Source organism: Bombina bombina, chromosome 2, assembly GCF_027579735.1.
Source record: "Bombina bombina isolate aBomBom1 chromosome 2, aBomBom1.pri, whole genome shotgun sequence".
Taxonomy (NCBI): domain Eukaryota; kingdom Metazoa; phylum Chordata; class Amphibia; order Anura; family Bombinatoridae; genus Bombina; species Bombina bombina.
This window is the reverse complement of record NC_069500.1, coordinates 732,522,243-732,549,318: the sequence shown is the minus strand read 5'-3', so window position 1 is coordinate 732,549,318 and position 27,076 is coordinate 732,522,243. Positions and strand designations below refer to the sequence as shown.

At 42.8% G+C, this 27,076-nt stretch overlaps 1 protein-coding gene across 3 annotated transcripts in view; it reads left to right on the top strand.

Moving 5' to 3' along the window:
- The window catches only part of GAK (cyclin G associated kinase), a 799,358-nt gene that overhangs the window by 381,370 nt on the left and 390,912 nt on the right, over positions 1-27,076 (top strand). For all 3 annotated transcript variants that reach the window (XM_053702755.1, XM_053702754.1, XM_053702753.1), the window contains exons 13-14: positions 23,059-23,207; positions 24,238-24,360. In XM_053702755.1, coding sequence (XP_053558730.1) covers positions 23,059-23,207; positions 24,238-24,360 — 272 coding nt within the window. The remainder of the gene's footprint in view (positions 1-23,058; positions 23,208-24,237; positions 24,361-27,076) is intronic.

Here is a 27,076-nt window from a genome sequence, read left to right as displayed (position 1 = left end):
TTCTGCAAAATCAGATGCTTATACGCCAGTATATGTTATTACACTTTTAAATTTATTAGACTTATTTTGTAGATAGGAGTAGTGCTTTGTTTTGCTGTATATCTATTTAAGTATTAGACATTTTGGACAATACACTTGTAAATGTTTGTTGCATTGTTACCACAGTGATCTCCTTTTCCCACATTTCTATTTTCCCCCTTTTTTATTGGCTACTCACTAATTAGGTTTTTTCAAAGTGCTAAAGATTGCACCACAGGTGTGTATAAAAGGCAATGAATTGTGGGTAACAGGCATGGTCACTGAGGATTGCTATGTAACAACATAAGGAAACGCGTCTGACCATTATTTCTTTTCCCTAACTGCTGCCTGTCATATGCTGTCTTACTTTTAGCGTGTTGGACTGTTTGGCCATCAGGCATATTTGGCTTTGTCTAGCCCTGTGATCAACATCTAACAAAATTAAAGGTATATATCAAGGCATATTAAATTGTTGAGTCTCATTGCTGCCGGGTGCGCTGGACTTTTGTTGTTACAAAATTTCCTTTAGTACTGTTACATTACCTGTTGCTGTTCCGTCATCATCTAATTTTCAGAGCGTTCCTGATAAACATAAGAGATTTTATTTTTTAAATCCATTAAGAAGGCTATGTCTGTTATTTCTCCTTCTAGTTTACATAAAAGTCTTTTAAAACTTCTCTTTTTTCAGATGAATTTTTAAATGAACATCATCATTCTGATACTGATAATGGTTCTTCTGGTTCAGAGGTTTCTGTCTCAGAGGTTGATGCTGATAAATCTTTGTATTTGTTCAAGATGGAATTTATTCGTTCTTTATTTAAAGAAGTATTAATTGCATTAGAAATAGAGGATTCTGGTCCTCTTGATTCTAAATCTAAACGTTTAAATAAGGTTTTTAAATCTCCTGTAGTTATTCCAGAAGTGTTTAATCTCCCTGATGCCATTTCTGAAGTAATTTCCAGGGAATGGAATAATTTGGGTAATTCTTTTACTCCTTCTAAACGTTTAAGCAATTATATCCTGTGCCATCTGACAGATTAGAGTTTTTTTGGGACAAAATCCCTAAGGTTATGGGGCTGTCTCTACTCCTGCTAAATGTGCTACTATTCCTACGGCAGATAGTAATTCATTTAAGGATCCTTTAGATAGGAAAATTGAATCCTTTCTAAGAAAAGCTTACTTATGTTCAGGTAATCTTCTTAGACTTGCTATATTTTTAGCGGATGTTGCTGCAGCTTCAACTTTTTGGTTAGAAGCTTTAGCGCAACAAGTAACAGATCATAATTTTATAGCATTATTATTATTCTATAACATGCTAATAATTTTATTGGTGATACCATCTTTTGATATCATTAGAGTTGATGTCAGGTATATGTCTCTAGCTATTTTAGCTAGAAAAGCTTTATGGATTAAACTTGGAATACTGATATGTCTTCTAAGTCAACTTTGCTTTCCCTTTCTTTCCAGGGTAATAAATTATTATTTCAACTGTTTCTGGAAGGAAGGGAACTTTTTTACCAAAGGATAAAAAATCTAAGGTAAATTTAGGTCTAATGATCATTTCGTTCCTTTCCTCACAATAAGGAACAAAAGCCTGATCCTTCATTCTCAGGAGCGGTATTAGTTTGGAAACTATTTCCAGTTTGGAATATATCCAAGCCTTTTAGAAAACCTATAGCCAGCTCCTAAGTACCCATGAAGGTGCGGACCTTATTCCAGCTCAGCTGGTATGAGGCAGATTACGTTTTCTTCAAAGAAATTTTGATCAATTCCGTTCTCAATTTCTGGTTTCAGAACATTGTTTCAGAAAGGTACAGAATTGGCTTCAGTTAAGGCCTCCTGCTAAGAGATTTTTTTCTTTCCCGTGTCCCAGTTAACACAGCAAAGGCTTAGCATTTCTGAAATGTGTTTCAGATCTAGAGTTGGCTGGAGTAATTATGCCAGTTCCAGTTCTGGAACAGGGGCTGGGGTTTTATTTTATCTCTTCATTGTACTAAAGAAGGTCAATTCCTTCAGACCAGTTTCGGATCTATCAATATTGAATCGTTATGTAAGGATACCAACATTCAAGATGGTTACTGTAGGACTGTCCTGCCTTTTGTTTAGCAAGGGCATTATATGTCTACAATAGATTTACAGGATGTGTATCTACATATTCCGATTCATCCAGATCATTTTTTGTGTCTGAGATTCTCTTTTTTAGACAAGCATTACCAGTTTTGTGGCTCTACCGTTTGGCCTAGCCTCAGTTCCAAGAATTTTTTTCAAAGGTTCTCGGTGCCCTTCTTTCTGTAATCAGAGAACAGGGTTTTTTGGTATTTCCTTATTGGACAATATCTGGGTACTTGCTCAGTCTTCTCATTTTCGAAGAATCTCATACGAATCGACTTGGTTGTTTCTTCAAGTTCATGGTTGGAGGATCAATTTACCAATCAGTTCATTGATTCCTCAGACAAGTGTAACCTTTTTAGGTTTCTAGAATAGATTTAGTGTCTATGACTCTGTCCTTGTCAGACAAGAGAAGTTTAACATTGATATCAGCTTGTCAAAACCTTCAGTCAAAATCATTCCCTTTGGTAGCCTTATGCATGGAAATTTTAGGTCTTAGGACTGCCGCATCAGATGCGATCTCCTTTGCTCGTTTTCACATGCGACCTCTTCAGCTCTGTATGCTGAACCAATGGTGCAGGGATTACTCAAAGATATCTCAATTAATATCTTTAAACCGATTATACGACACTCTCTGACATGGTGGGCAGATCACCATCGTTTAGTTCAGGGGGCTTCTTTGTTCTTCCGACCTGGACTATAATCTCAACAGATGCAAGTCTTACAGGTTGGGGAGCTGTGTGGGGGTATCTGACAGCACAAGGGGTTTGGGAATCTCAGGAGGTGAGATTTCCAATCAATATTTTGGAACTCCGTGCAATTTCAGAGCTCTTCAGTCTTGGCCTCTTCTGAAGAGAGAGTTGTTCATTTGTTTTCAGATAGACAATGTCACAACTGTGGCATACATCAATCATCAAGGAGGGACTCACAGTCCTCTGGCTATGAAAGAAGTATCTCGAATTTTGGTTTTGGCGGAATCCAGCTCCTGTCTAATCTCTGCGGTTCATATCCCAGGTATGGACAATTGGAAAGCGGATTATCTCAGTCGCCAAACGTTGCACCTGGGCGAATGGTCTTCACCCAGAGGTATTTCCTCAGATTGTTCAAATGTGGGAACTCTCAGAAATAGATCTGATGGCTTCTCATCTAAACAAGAAACTTCCCTGGTATCTGTCCGGATCCAGGGATCCTCGGGCGGAGGCAGTGGATGCATTATCTCTTCCTTACAAGTGTCATCCTGCCTATATCTTTCCGCCTCTAGTTCTTCTTCCAAGGTTATTCTTAATATTCTTAAGGAATGCTCGTTTGTCCTGCTGGTAGCTCCAGCATGGCCTCACAGGTTTTGGTATGCGGATCTTGTCCGGATGGCCTCTTGCCAGCTGTGGACTCTTCCGTTAAGATCAGTCTTTCTGTCTCAAGGTTCTTTTTTCCATCAGGATCTCAAAACCTTAATTTTAAGGTGTGGAGTTTGAATGCTTGATTCTTGGTCAAAGAGGTTTCTCTGACTCTGTGATTGATACTATGTGACAGGCTCGTATATCTGTATCTAGAGAGATATATTATAGAGTCTGGAAGACTTATATTTCTTCAGGATGGTTTAGATAAAGGTTTGTCCGCAAGTTTCTTGAAAGACAAATCTCTGCTCTTTCTGTTCTTTTTCACAGAAGGATTGCTAATCTTCCTGATATTCATTGTTTTGTACAAGCTTTGGTTCGTATAAAACCTGTCATTAAGTCAATTTCTCCTCTTTGGAGTTTGAATTTGGTTCTGGGGGCTCTTCAAGTTTCTCCTTTTGAACCCATGCATTCTTTGGTCGTTATATTACTTTCTTGGAAAGTTTTGTTTCTTTTGGCCATCTCTTCTGCCAGAAGAGTCTCTGAATTATCTACTCTTTTTTGTGAGTCTCCTTTTCTGATTTTGCATCAGGATAAGGCGGTGCTGCGAACTTCTTTTGAATTTTTTACCTAAGGTTGTGAATTCTAACAACATTAGTAGAGAAATTGTGGTTCCTTCATTATGTCCTAATCCTATGAATTCTAAGGAGAAATCATTGCATTCTTTGGATGCTGTTAGAGCTTTGTATTATTATGTTGAAGCTACTAAGTCTTTCCGAAAGACTTCTAGTCTATTTGTCATCTTTTCCGGTTCTAGAAAAGACCAGAAAGCTTCTGCCATTTCTTTGGCATCTTGGTTGAAATCTTTATTTCATCATGCCTATGTTGAGTCGGGTAACACTCCGCCTCAAAGGATTACAGCTCATTCTACTAGGTCAGTTTCTACTTCCTGGGCGTTTAAGAATGAAGCTTCGGTTGATCAGATTTGCAAAACAGCAACTTGGTCCTCTTTGCATACTTTTACTAAATTCTACCATTTTGATGTGTTTTCTTCTTCTGAAGCAGTTTTTGGTAGAAACGTACTTCAGGCAGTGGTTTCAGTTTGAATCTTCTGCTTATGTTTTTTCATTAAAATTTTATTCTGGGTGTGGATTATTTTCAGCAGGAATTGGCTGTCTTTATTTTATCCCTCCCTCTCTAGTGACTCTTGTGTGGAAAGATCCACATCTTGGGTAATCATTATCCCATACGTCACTAGCTCATGGACTCTTGCTAATTACATAATTTATGTAAGAACTTACCTGATAAATTCATTTCTTTCATATTAGCAAGAGTCCATGAGGCCCACCCTTTTTGTGGTGGTTTTGATTTTTTTGTATAAAGCACAATTATTCCAATTCCTTATTTTATATGCTTTCGCACTTTTTTCTTATCACCCCACTTCTTGGCTATTCATTAAACTCAATTGTGGGTGTGGTGAGGGGTGTATTTATAGGCATTTTAAGGTTTGGGAAACTTTGCCCCTCCTGGTAGGAATGTATATCCCATACGTCACTAGCTCATGGAGTCTTGCTAATATGAAAGAAATGAATTTATCAGGTAAGTTCTTACATAAATTATGTTTTTTATAATCTGCCTTTTCACATTAATTAAAGTGTTTTCCAAGCTTGCTGGTCTCATTACTAGTCTGTTTAAACATGTCTGACATAGAGGAAACTCCTTGTTGATTATGTTTAGAAGCCATTGTGGAACCCCCTCTTAGAATGTGTACCAAATGCACTGATCTTACTATAAGTTATAAAGACCATATTCTGGCTTTAAAAGATTTATCACCAGAGAAAATTGACAAGGGGGAAGTTATGCCGACTAACTCTCCCCACGTGTCAGAGCCTATAACTCCCGCTCAAGGGGCGCCAAGTACATCTAGCGCGCCCATTGCGTATACTTTACAAGACATGGCGGCAGTTATGAATCATACTCTTACAGAAGTATTGTCCAAACTGCCAGGGTTACAAGGAAAGCGAGACAGCTCTGGGGCTAGAAAAAATACAGAGCTCTCTGACGCTTTAGTAGCTATGTCCGATATACCCTCACAATGTGCAGAAGCCGAAGAAGGAGAGCTTCTATCTGTGGGTGATTTTTCTGACTCAGGGAAGACACTTCAACCTGATTCTTATATGTCTACATTTAAATTTAAGCTTGAACACCTCCGCATGTTGCTCAGGGAGGTTTTAGCAACTCTGGATGACTGTGACGCCATTGTAGTCCCAGAGAAATTGTGTAAATTGTATAAATACTACGCAGTGCCTGTTTACACTGATGTTTTTCCAATCCCTAAGAGGTTTTCAGAAATTATTACTAAGGAATGGGATAGACCAGTTATACTGTTCTCTCCCCCTCCTGTTTTTAAAAAGATGTTTCCCATAGATTCCGCTACACGGGACTTGTGGTAAACGGTTCCTAAGGTGGAGGGAGCAGTCTCTACTCTAGCGAAGCATACAACTATCCCTGTCGAGGACAGTTGTGCTTTTCTAGATCCAATGGACAAAAAATTAAAGGGTTACCTTAAGAAAATTTTTATTCAACAAGGTTTTATTCTCCAGCCCCTTGCATGCATTGCCCCTGTCACTGCTGCTGCAGCCTTCTGGTTTGAGTCTCTAGAAGAGGCTCTACAGGTAGAAACTCCATTGGATGATATCCTTGACAAGCTTAAAGCTCTTAAGCTAGCCAATTCATTTGTTTCTGACGCCGTTGTTCATTTAACCAAAACTAACGGCTAAGAACTCAGGTTTTGCTATTCAGGCGCGTATAGCGCTATTGCTTAAATCCTGGTCAGCTGACGTTACTTCAAAGTCTAAGCTTCTCAACATTCCCTTCAAGGGGCAGACCCTATTCGGGCCTGGACTGAAGGAGATCATTTCTGATATTACTGGAGGAAAAGGTCACGCCCTTCCTCAGGATAGGTCCAACAAATTAAGGACCAAACAGCCTAATTTTCGTGCCTTTTCGAGTGGCGCAGCTTCAACTTCCTCTAATACAAAACAAGAGGGAAATTTTGCCCAGTCCAAGCCGGTCTGGAGACCTAACCAGGCTTGGAACAAAGGAAAGCAGGCCAAAAAAACCTGCTGCTGCCTCTAAGACAGCATGGAAGATCAGCCCCCGACCCGGTAACGGATCTAGTAGGGGGCAGACTTTCTCTCTTTGCCCAGGCTTGGGCAAGAGATGTCCAGGATCTCTGGGCATTGGAAATTGTGTCCCAGGGATATCTTCTGGACTTCAAAGCTTCTTCCCCAAAAGAAAGATTTCACCTCTCACAATTATCTGCAAACCAGATAAAGAAAGAGGCATTCTTACATTGTGTTCAAGACCTCCTAGTTATGGGAGTGATCCACCCAGTTCCAAAGCAGGAACAGGGGCAAGGCTTCTATTCAAATCTGTTTGTGGTTCCCAAGAAAGAGGGAACCTTCAGACCAATCTTAGATCTCAAGATCCTAAACAAATTTCTCAGGGTCCCATCCTTCAAGATGGAGACTATTCGAACCATCCTATCTATGATCCAGGAGGGTCAATATATGACTACCGTGGACTTAAAGGATGCTTATCTGCACATTCCGATACACAGAGATCATCATCGGTTTCTCAGGTTCGCCTTCCTAGACAGGCAATACCAGTTTCTGGCTCTTCCCTTTGGGTTAGCTACGGCACCAAGAATCTTTACGAAGGTTCTGGGGTCACTCCTAGCGGTCCTAAGGCCGCGGGGTATAGCAGTAGCCCCTTACCTAGACGACATTCTAATACAGGCATCGAATTTTCAAATCGCCAGGTCCCATACAGACATTGTTCTGGCATTCCTGAGGTCGCATGGGTGGAATGAAGAAAAGAGTTCTCTATCCCCTCTCACAAGAGTTTCCTTCCTAGGAACTCTGATAGATTTTGTAGAAATGAAGATTTACCTGACAGAGGCCAGGTTGTCAAAACTTCTAAATTCCTGCCGTGTTCTTTATTCTACTTCTTGCCCTTCAGTGGCTCAGAGTATGGAAGTAATCGGCTTAATGGTAGCGGCAATGGACATAGTGCCGTTTGCCCGCCTACATCTCAGACCACTGCAACTTTGCATGCTCAGTCAGTGGAATGGGGATCACATAGATTTGTCCCCTCTACTAAATCTGGATCAAGAGACCAGGGATTCTCTTCTCTGGTGGCTATCTCGGGTCCATCTGTCCAAGTGTATGACCTTCCGCAGGCCAGATTGGACAATAGTAACGACAGATGCCAGCCTTCTGGGCTGGGGTGCAGTCTGGAACTCCCTGAAAGCTCAGGGCTTGTGGACTCAGGAGGAGACGCTCCTTCCGATAAACATTCTGGAACTAAGAGCGATATTCAATGCTTTTCACGCTTGGCCTCAGCTAGCTGCGGTCAGGTTCATCAGATTTCAGTCGGACAATCTCACGACTGTAGCCTACATCAACCATCAAGGGGGAACAAGGAGTTCCCTAGCAATGTTGGAGGTTTCAAAAATAATTCTATGGGCAGAGGTTCACTCTTGCCATCTATCAGCTATCCATATCCCAGGAGTAGAGAACTGGGAGGCGGATTTTCTACCAAACCAAACCAGAACTGGATCTCATGGCGTCTCGTCAGAACGCCAAGCTTCCTTGTTACGGATCCAGGTCCAGGGATCCCAAGGCAGCGCTGATAGATGCTCTAGCAGCGCCTTGGTCTTTCAACCTGGCTTATGTGTTTCAACCTGGCTTATGGTGCTATCTCCACGCGGACAACTATTCCTCTTGAGGATAGTTTGTCGTTTAAAGAGCCCAAAGATAAGAAGTTGGAAAACAAACATGTTAAGGAAAATGTTTCAACACATGGGGTTTGTTTTTCAGCCAGCAGCAGCTGCCGGAGCTGCGACATATTGGTGTGAATCCCTGTGTGAAATGGTCGAGGGGGCGACTTTAATCGATGAGATACAGGATAAGATTAAGGCTCTGAAGATCGCCAATTCTTTCATATGTAATGCCAATATGCAAATTATTTGTCTGAATGCTAAGATGTCAGGTTTTTCAGTTTTTAGCTTGCAGGGGTCTGCGGACATGACTTCTAAGTTGAGGCTGTTGTCCCTGCCTTTTCAAGGAAAGATTCTGTTCGGTCCAGGATTGGATTTGATCATATCCATGGTTACGGGAGGCAAGGGAGCTTTCCTACTGCAGGATAAGAAGGCTAAGCCTAAAGGATCTAATTTTTCGCCCCTTTCATTCGGACAAGGCCCAGCGCCAGCCGCCCGCCGTGAAAGCGGACCAGTCCAAGGGAACTTGGAAGCCGGCTTATTCTTGGAACAAGTCTAAGCAGATCAAGAAGCCTGCCAAGATAAAATCGGCATGAAGGGGTGGCCCGTGACCGGTCTCCGGACCAAGTAGGGGGCAGATTATCTCTCTTTTCAGAAGCCTGGTTGCAGGACGTTCAGGATCCTTGGGTTCTGGGCGTTGTCGCCCAGGACTACAGGATAGGGTTCAGATTCCATCCACCCAGGGGCAGATTCCTCCTATCAAACCTGTCTTCAAGACCAGAAAAGAGAGAAGCCTTTCTCTTGCAAGGTGTATCCAGTCCACGGCTTCATCCTTTACTTGTGGGATATTCTCATTCCCTACAGGAAGTGGCAAAGAGAGCACACAGCAGAGCTGTCCATATAGCTCCCCCTCTAGCTCCACCCCCCAGTCATTCTCTTTGCCGGCTCTAAGCACTAGGGTCTCTCTACGGGAGGGTAAATTGAATGTGGTGTTAGATTTGTAGTTTTATATCTTCAATCAAGAGTTTATTTTTTAAATGGTACCGGTTTGTACTATTTACTCTCTAGCAGAAAAGTGATGAAGAATTCTGCTGAGAGGAAAATGATTTTAGCATGTTGTAACTAAAATCCACTGCTGTTCCCACACAGGACTGAGGAGTACCATAAAACTTCAGTTGGGGGAAAAGTTTGCAGGCTTGACTGCAATGAGGTATGTTCAGTCATTTATTTCTAGACAAGACTGAGATAATGCTAGAAGACTGACAAGATCCCCCATGTGGGGAGGGTAAGCTATGTTCTGAGACTTAGTATAGAATTGAATGCTTACATAACAGGGCTAATTAGGTTGGTTGACACTAATGCAGGGTAATAGATTATTTAAGAAATACTCGTTGGATACACCTTTTTAAGCACTTTGGAGGGGTTTACTGGGGTTATTATCCACATGGCATAAATTTAGTCACTTAGAAGTGATTTTTGTAGGCCTCACAACTCCTGAGTGGAGTGGGAGGGGCCTAATTTCGCGCCTCAGATGCGCAGTTAGAATTGAAAGGCTGTTTCATGCTGCTTCACATGGAGGGTCCAGCTGCTGATTGATGGCCTAGAAGAAGCTTTATTTCCCCAAAACTGACCCTAAGGGTAGGTAGGGCCACAGCAGTAAGCTGTGGCATGGTGCTGTAGTTAATTAACCGGTTGTTGGCTTTAGGCTGCTCCGGTTTGGGCATTAAGGGGTTAATCGTTCTGAAACTTGCTGTGCAATCATATTAAAGCCTTGGGTACATACTGTGAAAATTTCAAAAGGATTGGTGCATTTTTCACTGTTTTGTAAAATTGTGTGCTCTTTTTATTACTTAAAGGCACAGTAACGTTTTTTTCAAATTGTGTTTTTTATTTGATTAAAGTGTTTTCCAAGCCTGCTTGTGTATGCTACTAGTCTGTTAAACATGTCTGACACAAAGGAAAATCCTTGTTCAATGTGTTTAGAAGCCATGGTGGAACCCCCTCTCAGAATGTGTCCCAATTGCACTAATATGTCTATACACTTTAAAGATCATATTGTTGCACTTAAAAGTGTGGCCCTAGATGATTCTCAGACTGAAGGTAATGAGGATAGTCCGCCTACCTCTCCCCATGTGTCACAACCAGTTACGCCCGCTCAAGCGATGCCTAGTACCTCTAGTGCGTCTGCCCCTATTACATTGCAACAACTAGCGACAGTCATGGATAATTCCCTTGCGGCCTTTCTATCCAAACTGCCAGTTTTTCCTGCAAAGCGCGATAGCTCTGTTTTAAGAACAGATTATGAGCAGTCGGAAGCTTTGGTAGCCTTATCTGATGTACCCTCACAACACTCCGAAGTGGGGGTGAGGGATTTGATGTCTGAGGGAGAAATTTCCGACTCAGGAAAGGTTTCTCATCAGGCAGAGTCAGATTCATTAGCGTTTAAATTTAAACTGGAACACCTCCGCGTATTGCTCAGGGAGGTATTAGCCACTCTGGATGATTGTGACCCTATGGTGGTCCCAGAGAAATTGTGTAAAATGTACAAGTACCTAGAGGTCCCTGTATACACTGATGCTTTTCCGATCCCTAAAAGGGTTGCAGATATTGTTACTAGGGAGTGGGATAGACCAGGTGTCCCTTTTGTCCCCCCCCCCTATTTTTAAGAAAATGTTCCCAATAACTGACCCCAGGCGGGACTCGTGGCAGACGGTCCCTAAGGTAGAGGGGGCCATGCTCTCCCTCAGGACAAGCCCTTTAAGGCTAGAAACAAAGCTAATTTTCGTTCCTTTCGTAACTTCAGGAGCGGTCCGGCTTCAGCCTCTACAGCTGCAAAGCAAGAGGGTAACGCTTCACAACCCAAGGCAACCTGGAAGCCTTACCAGTGCTGGAACAAGGGTAAACAGGCCAAAAAGCCTGCAGCTGCTACCAAGACAGCATGAAGGGGTAGCCCCCAATCCGGGACCGGATCTAGTAGGGGGCAGACTCTCTCTCTTCGCTCAGGCCTGGGCAAGAGATGTTCACGATCCCTGGGCATTAGAGATTGTTTCCCAGGGATATCTTCTAGAATTCAAGGACTCCCCTCCAAGGGGAAGGTTCCACATTTCTCGTCTGTCTACAGACCAGACAAAGAAAGAGGCGTTCTTACGCTGTGTAGAAGATCTACATACGATGGGAGTGATATACCCAGTTCCAATTGCAGAACAAGGTCTGGGTTTTTACTCAAACCTGTTTGTGGTTCTCAAAAAAGAAGGAACTTTCAGACCTATCCTGGATCTAAAAATTCTAAACAGATTCCTCAGAGTCCCATCATTCAAGATGGAGACTATTCGGACAATCTTACCTATGATCCAGGAAGGTCAATATATGACTAACGTGGATCTAAAGGATGCGTACCTGCATATCCCTATCCACAAAGATCATCATCAGTTCCTCAGGTTCGCTTTCCTAGACAAGCATTACCAGTTTGTGGCTCTTCCATTCGGTTTAGCCACTGCTCCCAGAATTTTCACTAAGGTGCTAGGGTCCCTTCTGGCGGTTCTAAGACCGCGGGGCATTGCAGTGGCGCCTTATTTGGATGACATCTTAATTCAGGCGCCGTCCTTTCACAGAGCCAAGGCTCACACGGAGATTGTATTGGCCTTTCTGAGGTCTCACGGGTGGAAGGTGAACGTCAAAAAGAGTTCTCTGTCCCCCCTCACAAGGGTTCCCTTCCTAGGAACACTAATAGATTCAGTAGAAATGAAAATATTTCTGACGGAGGTCAGAAAGTTGAAACATTTAACTACTTGCCGAGTTCTTCATTCCATTCCTCGGCCATCTGTAGCTCAGTGCATGGAGGCAATCGGATTAATGGTGGCGGCAATGGACATAGTTCCTTTTGTTCGGATACACCTCAGACCACTGCAACTATGCATGCTCAAACAGTGGAATGGGGATTATGCAGATTTGTCTCCTCAAATTCAGTTCGACCAGGAGACCAGAGATTCTCTTCTCTGGTGGTTGTCTCAGGACCACCTGTCTCAGGGAATATGTTTCCGCAGGCCAGAGTGGGTCATTGTAACGACCGACGCCAGTCTGTTAGGCTGGGGTGCGGTCTGGGACTCCCTGAAAGCTCAGGGCTTATGGTCTCGGGAAGAAACGCTTCTCCCGATAAACATTCTGGAACTGAGGGCGATATTCAACTCTCTTCAGGCATGGCCTCAACTAGCTGCGGCCAAATTCATCAGATTTCAGTCAGACAACATCACGACTGTAGCTTACGTCAATCATCATGGGGGAACAAAGAGTTCCCTAGCGATGACGGAAGTAACCAAAATAATCAGGTGGGCGGAGGATCACTCCTGCCATCTCTCAGCAATTCACATCCCAGGAGTAGACAACTGGGAGGCGGATTTTCTAAGTCGTCAGACTTTTCACCCGGGGGAGTGGGAACACCACCCGGAGGTATTTGCCCAGCTGACTCAGCAATGGGGCACTCCAGAATTGGATCTGATGGCGTCCCATCAGAACGCCAAACTTCCTCTCTACGGGTCCAGGTCCCGGGACCCCAAGGCGGTATTGATAGATGCTCTAGCAGCGCATTGGTCCTTCAATCTGGCTTATATTTTTCCACTGTTTCCTCTCCTCCCGCGTCTGGTCTGCAGACCTAGTGGACATGTCATCTGTCCCACCATGGACACTGCCAATGAGGCAGGATCTTCTAATACAGGGTCCGTTCAAGCATCCAAATCTAGTTTCTGTACGTCTGACTGCTTGGAGATTGAACGCTTAATTCTATCAAAGCGTGGGTTCTCTGAGTCAGTTATAGATACTCTGATTCAGGCTAGAAAGCCTGTCACCAGGAAAATCTACCATAAGATATGGCGGAAATATGTTTGTTGGTGTGAATCCAAGGGTTACTCATGGAGTAATATTAGGATTCCCAGGATATTGTCCTTTCTCCTAGAAGGATTGGAGAAAGGATTATCAGCTAGTTCCTTAAAAGGACAAATATCAGCTCTGTCTATCCTTTTACACAAGCGTCTGGCAGAGCTACCAGATGTTCAAGCGTTTGCTCAGGCTTTAGTCAGAATCAAGCCTGTCTATAAACCTGTGGCTCCGCCATGGAGTCTAAATCTAGTTCTTTCAGTTCTTCAAGGGGTTCCGTTTGAACCTTTACATTCCATAGATATTAAGTTGTTATCTTGGAAAGTTTTGTTTTTAGTAGCTATCTCTTCTGCTCGAAGAGTTTCAGAATTATCTGCCTTACAGTGTGATTCACCTTACCTGGTGTTCCACGCAGATAAGGTAGTTTTGCGTACCAAGCCTGGTTTTCTTCCTAAAGTTGTTTCTAACAAGAATATTAACCAGGAAATAGTTGTTCCTTCTCTGTGTCCTAATCCTTCTTCGAAGAAGGAACGTCTGTTGCACAATCTTGATGTAGTTCGTGCTTTAAAGTTCTATTTACAAGCAACTAAGGATTTCAGACAAACATCTTCCTTGTTTGTTATCTATTCTGGTAAGAGGAGAGGTCAGAAAGCGACTGCTACCTCTCTTTCCTTTTGGCTGAAAAGCATCATCCGTTTGGCCTATGAGACTGCTGGCCAGCAGCCTCCTGAAAGAATTACTGCTCATTCTACCAGAGCAGTGGCTTCCACATGGGCTTTCAAAAATGAGGCATCTGTTGAACAGATTTCTAAGGCAGCGACTTGGTCTTCACTGCATACTTTTGCCAAATTTTACAAATTCTATACTTTTGCTTCTTCGGAGGCTATTTTTGGGAGAAAGGTTTTGCAAGCAGTGGTGCCTTCCGTTTAAAAGGTACCTGTCTTGTTCCCTCCCTTCATCCGTGTCCTAAAGCTTTGGTATTGGTATCCCACAAGTAAAGGATGAATCCGTGGACTGGATACACCTTGCAAGAGAAAACAGAATTTATGCTTACCTGATAAATTACTTTCTCTTGCGGTGTATCCAGTCCACGACCCGCCCTGGCATTTAAGTCAGGTATAAAATTTTTTGTTTAAACTACAGTCACCACTGCACCCTATGGTTTCTCCTTTTTCTTCCTAACCTTTGGTCGAATGACTGGGGGGTGGAGCTAGAGGGGGAGCTATATGGACAGCTCTGCTGTGTGCTCTCTTTGCCACTTCCTGTAGGGAACGAGAATATCCCTCAAGTAAAGGATGAAGCCGTGGACTGGATACACCGCAAGAGAAAGTAATTTATCAGGTAAGCATAAATTCTGTTTTCTAGAATGTGTGAAAGATCTCTCCTCTCTAGGGGTTATAGTACCAGTACCCCAAGCAGAAAGGGGTCTAGGCTACTATTCAAATCTTTTTGTGGTTCCAAAGGAGGAGGGCACGTTCCGCCTGATTCTGGACCTAAAGTGTTTAAACAAGTTTCTGAGTGTTTCATCATTCAAAATGGAAACAATTAGATCTATTCTGCCCCTAGTTCGAGAGGCAGTTCATGACAACCATAGACTTGAAGGACGCTTACCTTCATGTGCCAATCCACAGGGACCACTTCAAGTTCCTGAGATTTGCGTTTCTGGACCAACACTTCAAGTTTGTGGCCCTTCCCTTTGGTCTGGTGACGGCCCCCAGTCTTCACGAAGGTCCTGGGGGCGCTACTTGCAGTGGCCAGAGGCATTGCTGTGGACGACATCCTAGTCCAGACGCCGTCGATTAGTCTTGCAGAGGATCATTCGATGGCTCTTCTTCTTTTGCTCCAATCTCACGATTGGAAGATCAACTCAGGAAAGAGTTCCCTGGTTCCCAGCAACAGGGTGGAGTTCCTGGGTACGATTTATAGACTGTATGTCCATGAAAATATTTCTCACAGACCATTGACGCAGGAAGATTGCATCCTCTTGTCTTGCCCTTCAGTCCTCCTCAAGCCCCTCAGTGGCTCAGTGTATGGAGGTGATAGGACTCATGGTTTCCTGCATAGACGTCATTCCATTTGCAGGTTCCATCTCAGACCTCTTCAATTGTGCATGTTGAGACAGTGGAACGGCGATCATTCAGATATATCATAGCAGATATCCATGGATGCTCGGACTCGGATCTCCCTCTCTTGGTGGATACGTCCGGAGCAACTGTCCATGGGGGCTGGCAAGATGGGGAGCTGTTTGGGGTGCCAGGATGGCACAAGGAAAATAGTTCCGGGTGGTGTCTCTCCTTCCGATAAATATTCTGGAACTCTGAGCAATCTACAATGCTCTGAAGGCATGGCCTCTTCTGGGGTCGTTCAGCTTCATCAGATTCCAGACTGAAAACATTACCTCGGTAGCTTACATCAACCATCAGGGGGGTACGAGTAGCTCCCTAGCTATGAGAGAGGTGTCTCGGATCTTGGAGTGGGCGGAGTCCCACAGCTGCTCGCTATCTGCAATTCACATTCCAGGTGTGGACAACTAGGAAGCAGACTTTCTCAGCAGGCAATCCTTCCATCCGGGGGAATGTTCTCTTCACCCCGAGGTGTTTGCGGAGATTTGTCTCAGGTGGGGAACGCCAGAGATAGATCTCATGACATCCAGACTCAATTGTAAGCTACCCCAATATGGGTCGAGGTCTAGGGATCCCCAGGCAGAGCTAATAGATGCCTTAGCGGTGCCTTGGGGGTTCAGCCTAGCTTACATTTTTCCACTGCCACCACTTTTACCTCGTGTAGTGGCTCGCATCAAACAGGAGCGAGCTTCGGCCATTCTGATTGCTCCATCCTGGCCGTGGAGGACGTGGTTTGCGGATCTGGTTGGGATGTCATCCTCTCCGCCATGGAGGTTACCCTGCTGCAGGGATCTGCTGGAACAGGGCCCCTTTCAACATCAAAATCTCGATTCTCTGAGGCTGACTGCGTGGAGATTGAACGCCTAGTCTTGGCCAAGAGAGGCTTTTCGGAAAGTGTGATTGATACTCTCATTCAGGTAAGGAAGCCAGTCACTCATTGCATCTACCATAAGGTGTGGAGGACTTGTCCTCGCACTGGTTTGGGGTTTCTTCCCAAAGTGGTGTCTAACCGTAACATCAATCAGGAAATAGTGGTTCCTTCTTTGTGTCCTAACCCTTCTTCGTCCAAGGAGAGGTTACTTCATAATCTGGATGTGGTTTGTGCCCTGAAGTTCTATCCTCAGGCTGCAAAGGATTTCAGACAGTCTACATATCTTTTTGTGGGGGTATTCAGGGAAGTGCAAGGGGCAGAGAGCCTCTTCTACTTCTTTGTCCTTTTTTATTTGCTTGGCCTATGAGACAGCGGGACATAATCCTCCTCAGAGGATCACGGCTCATTCAACTAGAGCTGTGGCTTCTTATTGGGCCTTCAAGAATGAGGCCTCTATGGAGAAAATTTGTAAGGCGGCTACCTGGTCCTCCTTACACACTTTTGCAAAGTTTTACAAGTTTGACGTATTTTATTTTGCGAAGCTATTTTGGGGCATAACGTTTTGCAGGCTGTGGTGCCCTCAGATTAGGGTCCGCCTTTTCCCTCCCGGTTTCATTCAGTATCCTCTAGAGCTTGGGTATATGTTCCCAGCAGTAATGAATGAAGCCGTGGACTCTCCTCCCCTTTAGATGGAAAACTTAAATTATGCTTACCTGATAATTTAATTTCCATCGAAGGGAGAAGAGTCCACGGCTCCTGCCCGTACCTCCGATGGGCGGACCTAAATTTAATTTATCTTTCGGCACCTTTTATACCCTGATATTTCTCCAACTGTTCCTTGTTCCCTCGGCAGAATGACTGGGGGATGAGGGAAGTGGGAGAGGTATTTAAGCCTATGGCTGGGCTGTCTTTGTCTCCTCCTGGTGGCCAGGTTCTTAATTCCCAACAGTAATGAATAAAGCAGTAGACTCTCCTCGATGGAAATTAAATTATCAGGTAAGCATAATTTATGTTTTTTTTTACCCTGTATCATACCTACACAGACTTTTCCATTCTCTCCTTATTCACAATGGATTTCTTTTACAAGATATGACGAGTCCACGGATTTTATCCTTACTTATGGGATATCACCTCCTGGACAGCAGGAGGAGGCAAAGAGCTCCACAGCAGAGCTGCATAAATAGCTCCTCCCTTCCCCCCCAACCCAGTCATTCTCTTTGCCTGTGTTAGTGATAGGAGTGAGGTAAAGTGAGGTGCTAGTTTAGATTCTTCAATCAAGAGTTTTTTATTTTCAAATGGTACCAAAGTGTGCTATTTTATTACAGAGCAGCTTCTGATAGTCTTTTCAGACTGTGGGAACTGGTGGATTTTTGTCTCCACTGCGCCTCCCATAATTGAGCTGCGTTTTCTGTGTGTGGTCTTGGAGGCTGTAACTAAGACCCTTTTACTTTCACAGGACCTCAGGAGGGAGAATGGACCTCTTGACACTGTGAAGTTGTGCATGCTGTTCCTCAACATGTAGGTAAGTGCAGTTTTTTATTCTGAGATGCATCAAAATACCTCAGAGTAACTGTACTTGCATTCTTATATTGGGGGCTAAGAGGGTCCCTTTATACATTTATATCCAGACATTTTAGCAGGTGATAAACTAGAAGCACTGGGATATGGGTACAAGACACCACACTCTAGCATGATTTATGGGCCTAGAAGCGCTGGGAGATATGTGTGGGGTTGTGATATGACAAGACACTCTGACATTTATTGTAGGACCTGAAGCACTGGGACATACAGTGTGGGGTTACATTGAACGGGCTGGCTGACGCTGGGGACAGTTCCGGAAAGTATATTATTAGGCCCCGGTACTATTCGGGCCTTGGATTATCTAATGCGACATCAGTGGCTCCATTTGACAAGTTGTTTACGCCCACGATGGGCGGGGCTTAGCGTTATTCGCGCGCTTTAAACAGCGCAGTTTACTATTGCGGTCCTGGTACCAGCATCTCCTCACGGCTCCTAAGTTTGCTTGTAGGGACATTTACAAGCGACGACAGGCGCGCCGTGCTTCCAGTGTTCAGACTGATCGCAGGGGCAGGTAGGAGCTGCGGTGAGGTGACTGAGACATTTTTGAAATTATAACTGTTAATTTTCAAAAAAAAGCCCACGCACAAGGGACGTGAAATTTTGCTCTTCCTCATATATCAATCAGAGCTGTTTTTGCTACAGTACGCAGTATATATTTTATTATTTACACTGATTGTTTTCTGATTGTGTATCAGTGACTTGACCACGTTTGCTCCTTTATCTGTTACCATGGATGACATTGAGCAAATTACATGTTTCCATGTGTTTAGATGCCGTTGTGGAACCCTCTGTTACACTTTGTGACACTTGTATTGAGAGAGCCTTACAATGTAAAGAGAAAATATTTTCTAATAAAGATATGTCTAAAAAATTTTCTCAGACCAATGAGATTCAGGGTCGCAACTTTCTCCCCAAGCGTTACACCTTTTAACGCCTGCACAAACGACGCCATGTTCTTCAACGGCGTCTACTTCTTTCACTTTGCAGGATATGGCTGCAGTTATGTCATCCACTCTCACAGAAGTCTTATCTAAGTTGCCAGTGTTACAGGGCAAACGCAGCAGGACAGAAGCCCATGTGGTTCCTGCGACTTCTGATGCTTTGATGGCTATCTCTGATGTACCCTCCCAGGGATCTGAATTGGGGGGGGTAGGGAGACCCTGTATGAGGGGGAATTGTCTGGCTCAGGAAGCGCATTGCCTCAGACAGATTCAGAAGTCATGTCCTTTAGATTTAAACTAGAACACCTACGCCTGTTGCTGCGGGAGGTTTTGATGACTCTGGACGACTGTGACTCTATTGTTGTACCTCCAGAGAAATTATGTAAGATGGACAAATACTTAGAAGTTCCTGCTTACTCTGATGTTTTTTCGGTTCCTAAGAGAATTTCGGAAATTGTTACACGGGAATGGGAAAGACCAGGTATCCCGTTCTCACCTTCCCCTATTTTTAAGAAGATGTACCCTATAGCTGAGACTTTGAGACTCTTGGCAAACGATCCCTAAGGTGGAGGGAGCTTTTTCCACCCTGACTAAGCGTACGACTATCCCTATTGAGGACATTTGTGCTTTCAAAGACCCTATGGATAAGAAGTTGGAGGGTCTTCTAAAAAAGCTATTGTTCATCAAGGATTTCTATTACAACAGACGGCCTGCATTGTACCAGTCACAACTGCAGCTGCCTTTTGGTTTGACGCCTTAGAAGAGTCTCTTAAGACGGAGACTCCTTTAGAAGAAATAATGGATAGAATTAAGGCCCTTAAGCTGGCTAATTCTTCACGGATGCCGCCTTTCAGGTCGCCAAGTTGGCGGCTAAGAATGCTGGATTTTCCATTTTAGCACGCAGAGCCTTATGGTTAAAATCTTGGTCTGCAGATGTGTCCTCTAAATCCAAGCTGTTGGCTATTCCTTTCAAGGGAAAGACTCTATTCGGGCCTGACTTGAAAGAAATCATTTCTGATATTATGGGAGGTAAGGGTCACCTCCTCCCTTAAGATAAGACATCTAAGCAAAGGTGACAAAGTAATTTTCGCTTCTTTCGTAACTTCAAAGGAATCCCCCCTTCCGCTAAACAGGAAGGGAATTATCCTCAAGCCAAGCTCACCTGGAGACCCAACCAGGCTTGGAACAAGGGTAAACAACCAAAGAAGCCCGCTGCTGCTACCAAGACAACATGAAGGGGCGGCCCCCGATCCGGGACCGGATCTAGTAGGGGGCAGACTTCCTCTCTTTCTCCAGGCTTGGATAAGAGACGTTCAGGATCCATGGACACTAGAAATCGTGTCTCAAGGATATCAGTTGGAGTTCAAAAATTCCTTCCCAAGGGGAAGGTTTCTTCTTTCACGATTGTCTGTAGACTAGATAAAAAGAGAGGCATTCTACGTTGTGTAGAAGACCTCTCCACCATGGGAGTAATTTGTCTTGTTCCAATACAGGAACAGGGGTTTTACTCAAATTTTTTTGTGGTTCCCAAAAAGGAGGGAACGTTCCGATCCATTTTAGATCTCAAGAGTCTAAACAAGTTTCTCAGAGTTCCATCCTTCAAGATGGAGACTATTCGGACTATTCTTCCATTGATCCAGGAGGGTCAATATATGACTACCGTGGACTTAAAGGATGCATACCTTCATATACCTATCCACAAAAATCATCACCAGTTTCTAAGGTTTGCCTTCCTGGACAAACATTTTCAGTTTGTGGCTCTTCCCTTCGGGCTGGCCATGGCACCCAGGATCTTCACGAAGGTTCTAGGGTCTCTGCTAGTGGTTCTCAGACTGCGGGGCATTGCAGTGGCGCCTTATCTGCACGATATTCTAATCCAGGCGTCGACTTACCAATTGACAAAGTGTTATACCAACATGGTTCTGTCCTTTCTAAAGACTCACGGGTGGAAGGTGAATCTAGAGAAGAGGTCACTGATTCCACAGACATGGGTTCCTTTCCTGGGAACTCTAATAGATTCTATATCCATGAAAATCTTCTTGACGGAAGTCAGAAAGTTAAAGATTCTGAATACATGCCGAGCCCTTCAGTCCAATCCTCGGCCATCAGTGGCTCAGTGCATGGAGGTAATTGGATTGATGGTGGCGGCAATGGACATCATTCCGTTTGCTCGTTTTCATCTCAGACCTCTACAAATGAGCATGCTCAGACAGTGGAATGGAGATTATGCAGATTTGTCTCCTCAGATAGATCTGGATCAGGAGACAAGAGACTCTCTTCTTTGGTGGTTGTCGCAGGATCATCTGTCCCAAGGGACGTGCTTCCGCAGACCCTCATGGGTGATAGTGACAACGGATGCCAGTCTACTAGGATGGGGTGCAGTCTGGAATTCCCTGAAGGCTCAGGGTGTGTGGACTCGGTCGGAGTCTCTACTTCCAATCAATATTCTGGAGTTGAGGGCCATATTCAATGCACTTCAGACTTGGCCTCAGTTGGCTTCGGCCAAATTCTTCCGATTTCAGTCAGACAACATCACGACCGTGGCTTACATCAATCATCAGGGAGGAACAAGGAGTTCCTTAGCGATGACAGAAGTATCCAAGATAATTCGGTGGGCGGAGGCTCACTCTTGTTATCTGTTAGCAATCTACATCCCAGGAGTGGACAACTGGGAAGCGGATTTTTTGAGCAGACAGACGTTTCATCCGGGGGAATGGGAACTCCATCCGGAGGTCTTTGCCACCCTGATTCTCAGATGGGGCAGGCCGGAGCTGGATCTCATGTCATCTCGTCAGAATGCCAAGCTCCCGAGATACGGTTCCAGGTCCAGGGATTCTCATTCCGAACTGATAGATGCCTTGGCAGTGCCTTGGTCGTTCATCCTAGCTTATGTGTTTCCATCGTTTGCTCTCCTTCCCCGGGTGATTGCTCGGATCAAACAGGAGAGGGCTTCAGTGATTCTCATCGCTCCTGCGTGGCCTCACAGGACTTGGTATGCCGATCTGGTGGACATGTCGTCTCTGCCACCGTGGAAGCTTCCATTGAGGCAGGACCTTCTCATTCAGGGACCCTTCCATCATCCAAATCTAATTTTTCTGCAGCTGACTGCTTGGAGATTGAACGCTTGATTTTATCTAAGCGAGGGTTCTCTGATTCGGTCATTGATACCTTGATTCAGGCACGTAAGCCTGTTACTAGAAAGATTTACCATAAGATATGGCGTAAATATCTTTATTGGTGCGAATCCAAGGGTTAATCATGGAGTAAGATTAGGATTCCTAGAATTTTGTCTTTTCTCCAAGAAGGATTGGAGAAGGGGTTATCAGCAAGTTCCTTAAAGGGACAGATTTCTGCTTTGTCTATTTTGCTACACAAACGTCTAGCAGATGTTCCGGATGTTCAGTCCTTTTGTCAGGCTCTGACTAGGATCAGGCCTGTGTTTAGATCAATTGCTCCTCCTTGGTGTTTGAATTTAGTTCTTAATGTTCTTCAAGGGGTTCCATTTGAACCTATGCATTCTATAGATATTAAGTTATTATCTTGGAAAGTTTTATTTCTGGTTTCTATTTCTTCGGCTCGCAGAGTTTCTGAGCTTTCGGCATTGCAATGTGATTCTCCTTATCTTATTTTCCATTCTGATAAAGTGGTTCCTGTCTTCTCCCTCCCTTTCATCCGTGTCCTATTGCTTTGGTATTGTATCCCATAAGTAAGGATGAAATCTGTGGACTCGTCATATCTTGTAAAAGAAAAGGAAATTTATGCTTACCTGATAAACGTATTTCTTTTACGATATGACGAGTCCACGGCCCGCCCTATCGTTTTCTAAGACAGGTTTTTATTTTTGTTTAACTTCAGTCACCTCTGCTCCTTGGCTTTTTCTTTCTCTTCCTAACTTCGGTCGATTGACTGGGTTGGAGGGGAAGGGAGGAGCTATTAATGCAGCTCTGCTGTGGAGCTCTTTGCCTCTCCTGCTGACAAGGAGGCGAAATCCCATAAGTAAGGATGAAATCTGTGGACTCGTCATATCGTAAAAGAAATAAATTTACCAGGTAAGCATAAATTTCCTTTTTAACACAGTGTTAATTTAACACAGTGTTAATTTAACATGGGAGTTAAAAAAATAAATAAAACATTATTTAGAGAGAGCATGCAGTCTTGGAGGAACCATTCACTTAGCCTATGAGTCTAGCCAACCACCCCTGCTCCTGATACATTTGTTTCAGTAATAGGTGGGCAATAGGACACATCGGTTATGAGTCAGGGGTAAGTTGGTCAAAAAATGAACCTCTAATGAATTTTTTGCAGGTATGACCAGTGATGATTCTAGTTAGCTTAAATATTTGTTTGAACGTTTTAAAACTCTATTGTATGCTATGGTGGAGTGCATTTATACCCTTCAGATCTTATAATTATATATTATTTTTTTTAGTGATGTCTTTTCCAGCAGAAGGTGTGGAATCTGCCATAAAGAACAATATTGAAGATGTGCGCTTATTTCTGGATTCAAAACATCCAGGATGTTATGCTGTCTACAATTTATGCCTGCGAAAATATAGACCTGCAAAGTTTCACAACAGGGTGAGGTGTATTTTTAAACTTGTTTGCATGTATGTGCAGCCACCAATCAGAAGCTTTTTGCCACTAGTGTATTGTTCCTGAGCCTATATTAGGAATGCTTTTCAACAAAGGATACCTAGCGAATTAAGTAAATTGGGTAATATTTTTTAAATTGGACATTTATTTAAAATTGCATGCTCTATTTGAATCATTAAAGGTCGATTTTTACATAACTGTGTTCTGTCCTGGAGCTTGTCAGCGCTACTGATGGAACACAAATAGTACTGGAAAAAAAGGGAGTTTGACACGGAATGTAGTATAATAATAATAATAATAGTGTTTATTATGAACTTATTGCATTAACATAAATCAGTACTCGGCTTATAAAGCAAGACTGAAACTATAAACACATTACTTATCTTTGGGTTTCAAATATGGCATTAATATCAGCATACAAAAGAGGACAAATATTTTCATCACAACCATATACCTTTTGTAGGTGTTAATATCAGACTTCTCTCTTTCTAAGATGTTGCCCAGAAACGTCTTCAATCTAATCTCCCCCTTAGCAGTCTAATTATTAAAACTGTTTGGTCTATTATATTATTTTGTAGAAATTTTGTTAGTGTCAAAAAGAGTTTTTCTCATAACATGGATGGGTTTTTACACAGTGCTTCCATTGGAATGCAGCCCCCATCCCTTCTTTCTAGATAAGACACTGCTATGAGAACAGACAGAGTGAAACAGTGTAAGTTATTTCTTAAAGGCATTTCTCTCAAAGGCATATATGTTATATATTTTTGCATACTTTGTGTGTAGATATTATATAGATAGATAGAATAGATATAGATACACACAAAAATAAAAATTGAATAAGCAAAGTTGAAATCTAAACTAATACATTTCCAATCCCTTGTTCTATCCGTTTAGTTCCTTCTATTGGATAGAGGCTTTAGCTTCACTTCCATGTGCCTTTATTTCCTTCTTGTGTTCAGCATATGATTGTTATGTATTATTTGCAGTTAGTGATTTTATACCTCTTGAAAAACAGGTTTCTGAATGTGGTTGGTCTGGAAGACGTGCTCCAAATCTCATGAACCTATACAGCATTTGCAAAAATATGCATTTGTGGCTGAAACAAGATCAGAAAAATGTCTGTATAGTGCATTGCCTTGTAAGTAAAAATATTTATCTTTATATGTCTGATATATCTGTGTCCAGTTTCCAAAAATGAACAGATTTTTTATTTATTTAAACCAAATAAACTATATACACTTTTGTAACGGAGACGCGTCAGTTATAAAGTATTTTGATGCTAAGGGAATTGCCGTCAAGATTTTGTCTTATGATTAAATGTGCCTGGATGTTCTAGAGAAAAGTCCACTAGTTCATGGTCAGACTTCTAATTACTTGGAAGGCAGAGTCCCACAAAAATAAATACACCTCAAGACTAGGTTATAAGTCTTCAGTATAGGCCCATTTGGAAGAGACTATCACAATAGATAAGTGGTAAAGATGGAGAATGCATTAAATCGAAAAACTTGCTTTGCCAGATGATTATCTGCCTGTATCACTATTCCACAAAAAAAAAACACCAAAATAACATCTGGTTGGATAATGCAGTTGTATTCACTGAAAGGAAAATTGGTCACAGTAGCAGTAATGTCCTATTTCAAATACCAAGGGGGTTGCTTAAAGTTATTTGATACAGGCAGCCAAACTGGTTCTATTATAGGCAGAACAAAATGTATTGTATTTTGCTTGTCGTTTGCATTCTTAGCCTGCAGGAGATTACTGTAATTACCTGAGCAGCTCAGCTTTTTCTTGGAGTTTAAGGTCTAAACAAAGCTTTGTCATTAACATTGATCTGTTGTATCTGATCATATAAGATCTACTCTCGAGCACCTTAAAGTGGTCCCCAGAACTGCACTCTATTAACTTCTTTCTTTACCATTTGTGAACTTTTAATTTGCTTTTTAGTTTCTCCTTTTAATAGAAAGATCAACTACTTCTCCAGGTTAATAAGTTAAGTTGCTGCTTCCTGAATACCTCGCCTCACCCATTAAATTATGAATAGTTTTATGAATTCTCACAGTTTCAATATTTTTTTCTTGTAAATATAACTTTTTACTTCAAAGTTCTCTCAATAGTATGTAACTATATCATGTTTCAAACATACCTCACAAAGTTTTCTAGAGGTTTTCTGGTAAAGGGTGGTTAAAGGAATTGTCTAGTCAAAATTAAACTTTCATGATTTTTTTTTTATGATTCAGATAGAGCATGTAATTTTAAGCAACTTTCTAATTTACTCCTAGTATCACATTTTCTTCGTTCTCTTGGTATTTTTATTTGAATGTAAGACAAGCCGGACCATTTTTAGTTCAGCACCTGGGTAGTGCTTGCTGATTGGTGGCTACATTTAGACACCGATCAGAAAGTGCTACCCAGTTTCTGAACCAAAAATGGGCCAGCTCCTATGCTTACATTCTTGCTTTTTCTAATAAAGATACCAAGAGAACAAAGACAAATTTATTATAGGAGTAAATTAGAAAGTTGCTTTAAATTGCCTGCTATATCTGAATCATGAAAGTTTTAATAATGACTAGACTATTCCTTAAAAGGAACATTAAACTACTGGGTGCAAATACAGTAACATGGTTACTACACACCATGCTTTTGTTTTTTCTCCTATGCCTGCAGCTCACTTGAAGCCATTCTGCATCTTTGGACTGGGTGCCGTCATCTTGTAGCTTGAGTATTGTTGGATCCTGTGATAGAAGTAGTGAGCTTTCACAGATTATTGATGATACTGTCTTTTGACAGCATTACCATGCATTCTGTGTACGCTTACACAACAAAAAAACAGAAGCTTTAAGGTTGTGACACACTGAGAGCAGCACGCAGCATGATGATGCAGCTGTGCGCGCTCAGTGTGTCCTGCCTTTTCATCTCTGCACGCTCAGCCGCATCAGGTCACATATATTTTAACTTGAGAAGTGATGCGGCGCGAAGCAGTTGCTTTGCCTCACGCCGCACCGCTTGCAGTGTGTCACAGCCTTTACATATTTGCAGGTCTTTGTTTTATTTTACACAGTGTAAAAATTACAAATATAAAAAGGCCTCAGGAATAATAAAGAGCAACGTACCCACTGCAAATATGTACAGCTTCTGCTCTGTATAGTCCACTCTAAACTTTAGAGTTGTCAGGGTGCCAGGAATCGGACTGAGACGAGAAGTGCAAAAATAATCACACCTTTATTAGTAGCAAAAAATAATAAAAAGTCCACAAGTCAAATAACAAGCTAGGAATCAAAACCAGAGCTGGTAGTCAGACGAGCGGAGTCAGAAGCCAAATCGAATAGTCAGACGAGCCGGAATCAGGAACAAGGAGAACAGCAGAGTTAGGAACAAGCCAGGGATCAGGAACCAGGAGGGATGTCAGACAGCCAGGTAATACAAAGGAGCTCTCGCAAACAGGTCTGAGACAACGCAAGGGCAAAGCATACTGATCAGCATACTGATCAGAGGCCCTTTAAATAATAAGTGATGACATCACAATTCTGAGACTGCATCCTGTCTCACACGGATGATGTACACCAGTCTGGCCATAAAAGGAAGTGCAGGAAATGAACAGCATCACACAGTATGCACCAGAGTCAACAAGAGAGGTGAGTAAAATGGTTGCCAGCAGCACATGGCAAACAAAGCAGGGAAAAATCCCTGACAATAAGGCTTGTTAAAACAACAACAATATCACTGATATGTAAATGCTCAACGTGTGAGTGTACTTACATTCTCAGACGAATAGTGTGACGATGCAGAGCTTCACTAACAAGCACTTCAGCTCTAAAATATAATCCCTCAGTTCCACTTGACTGCTCCCCTTATAC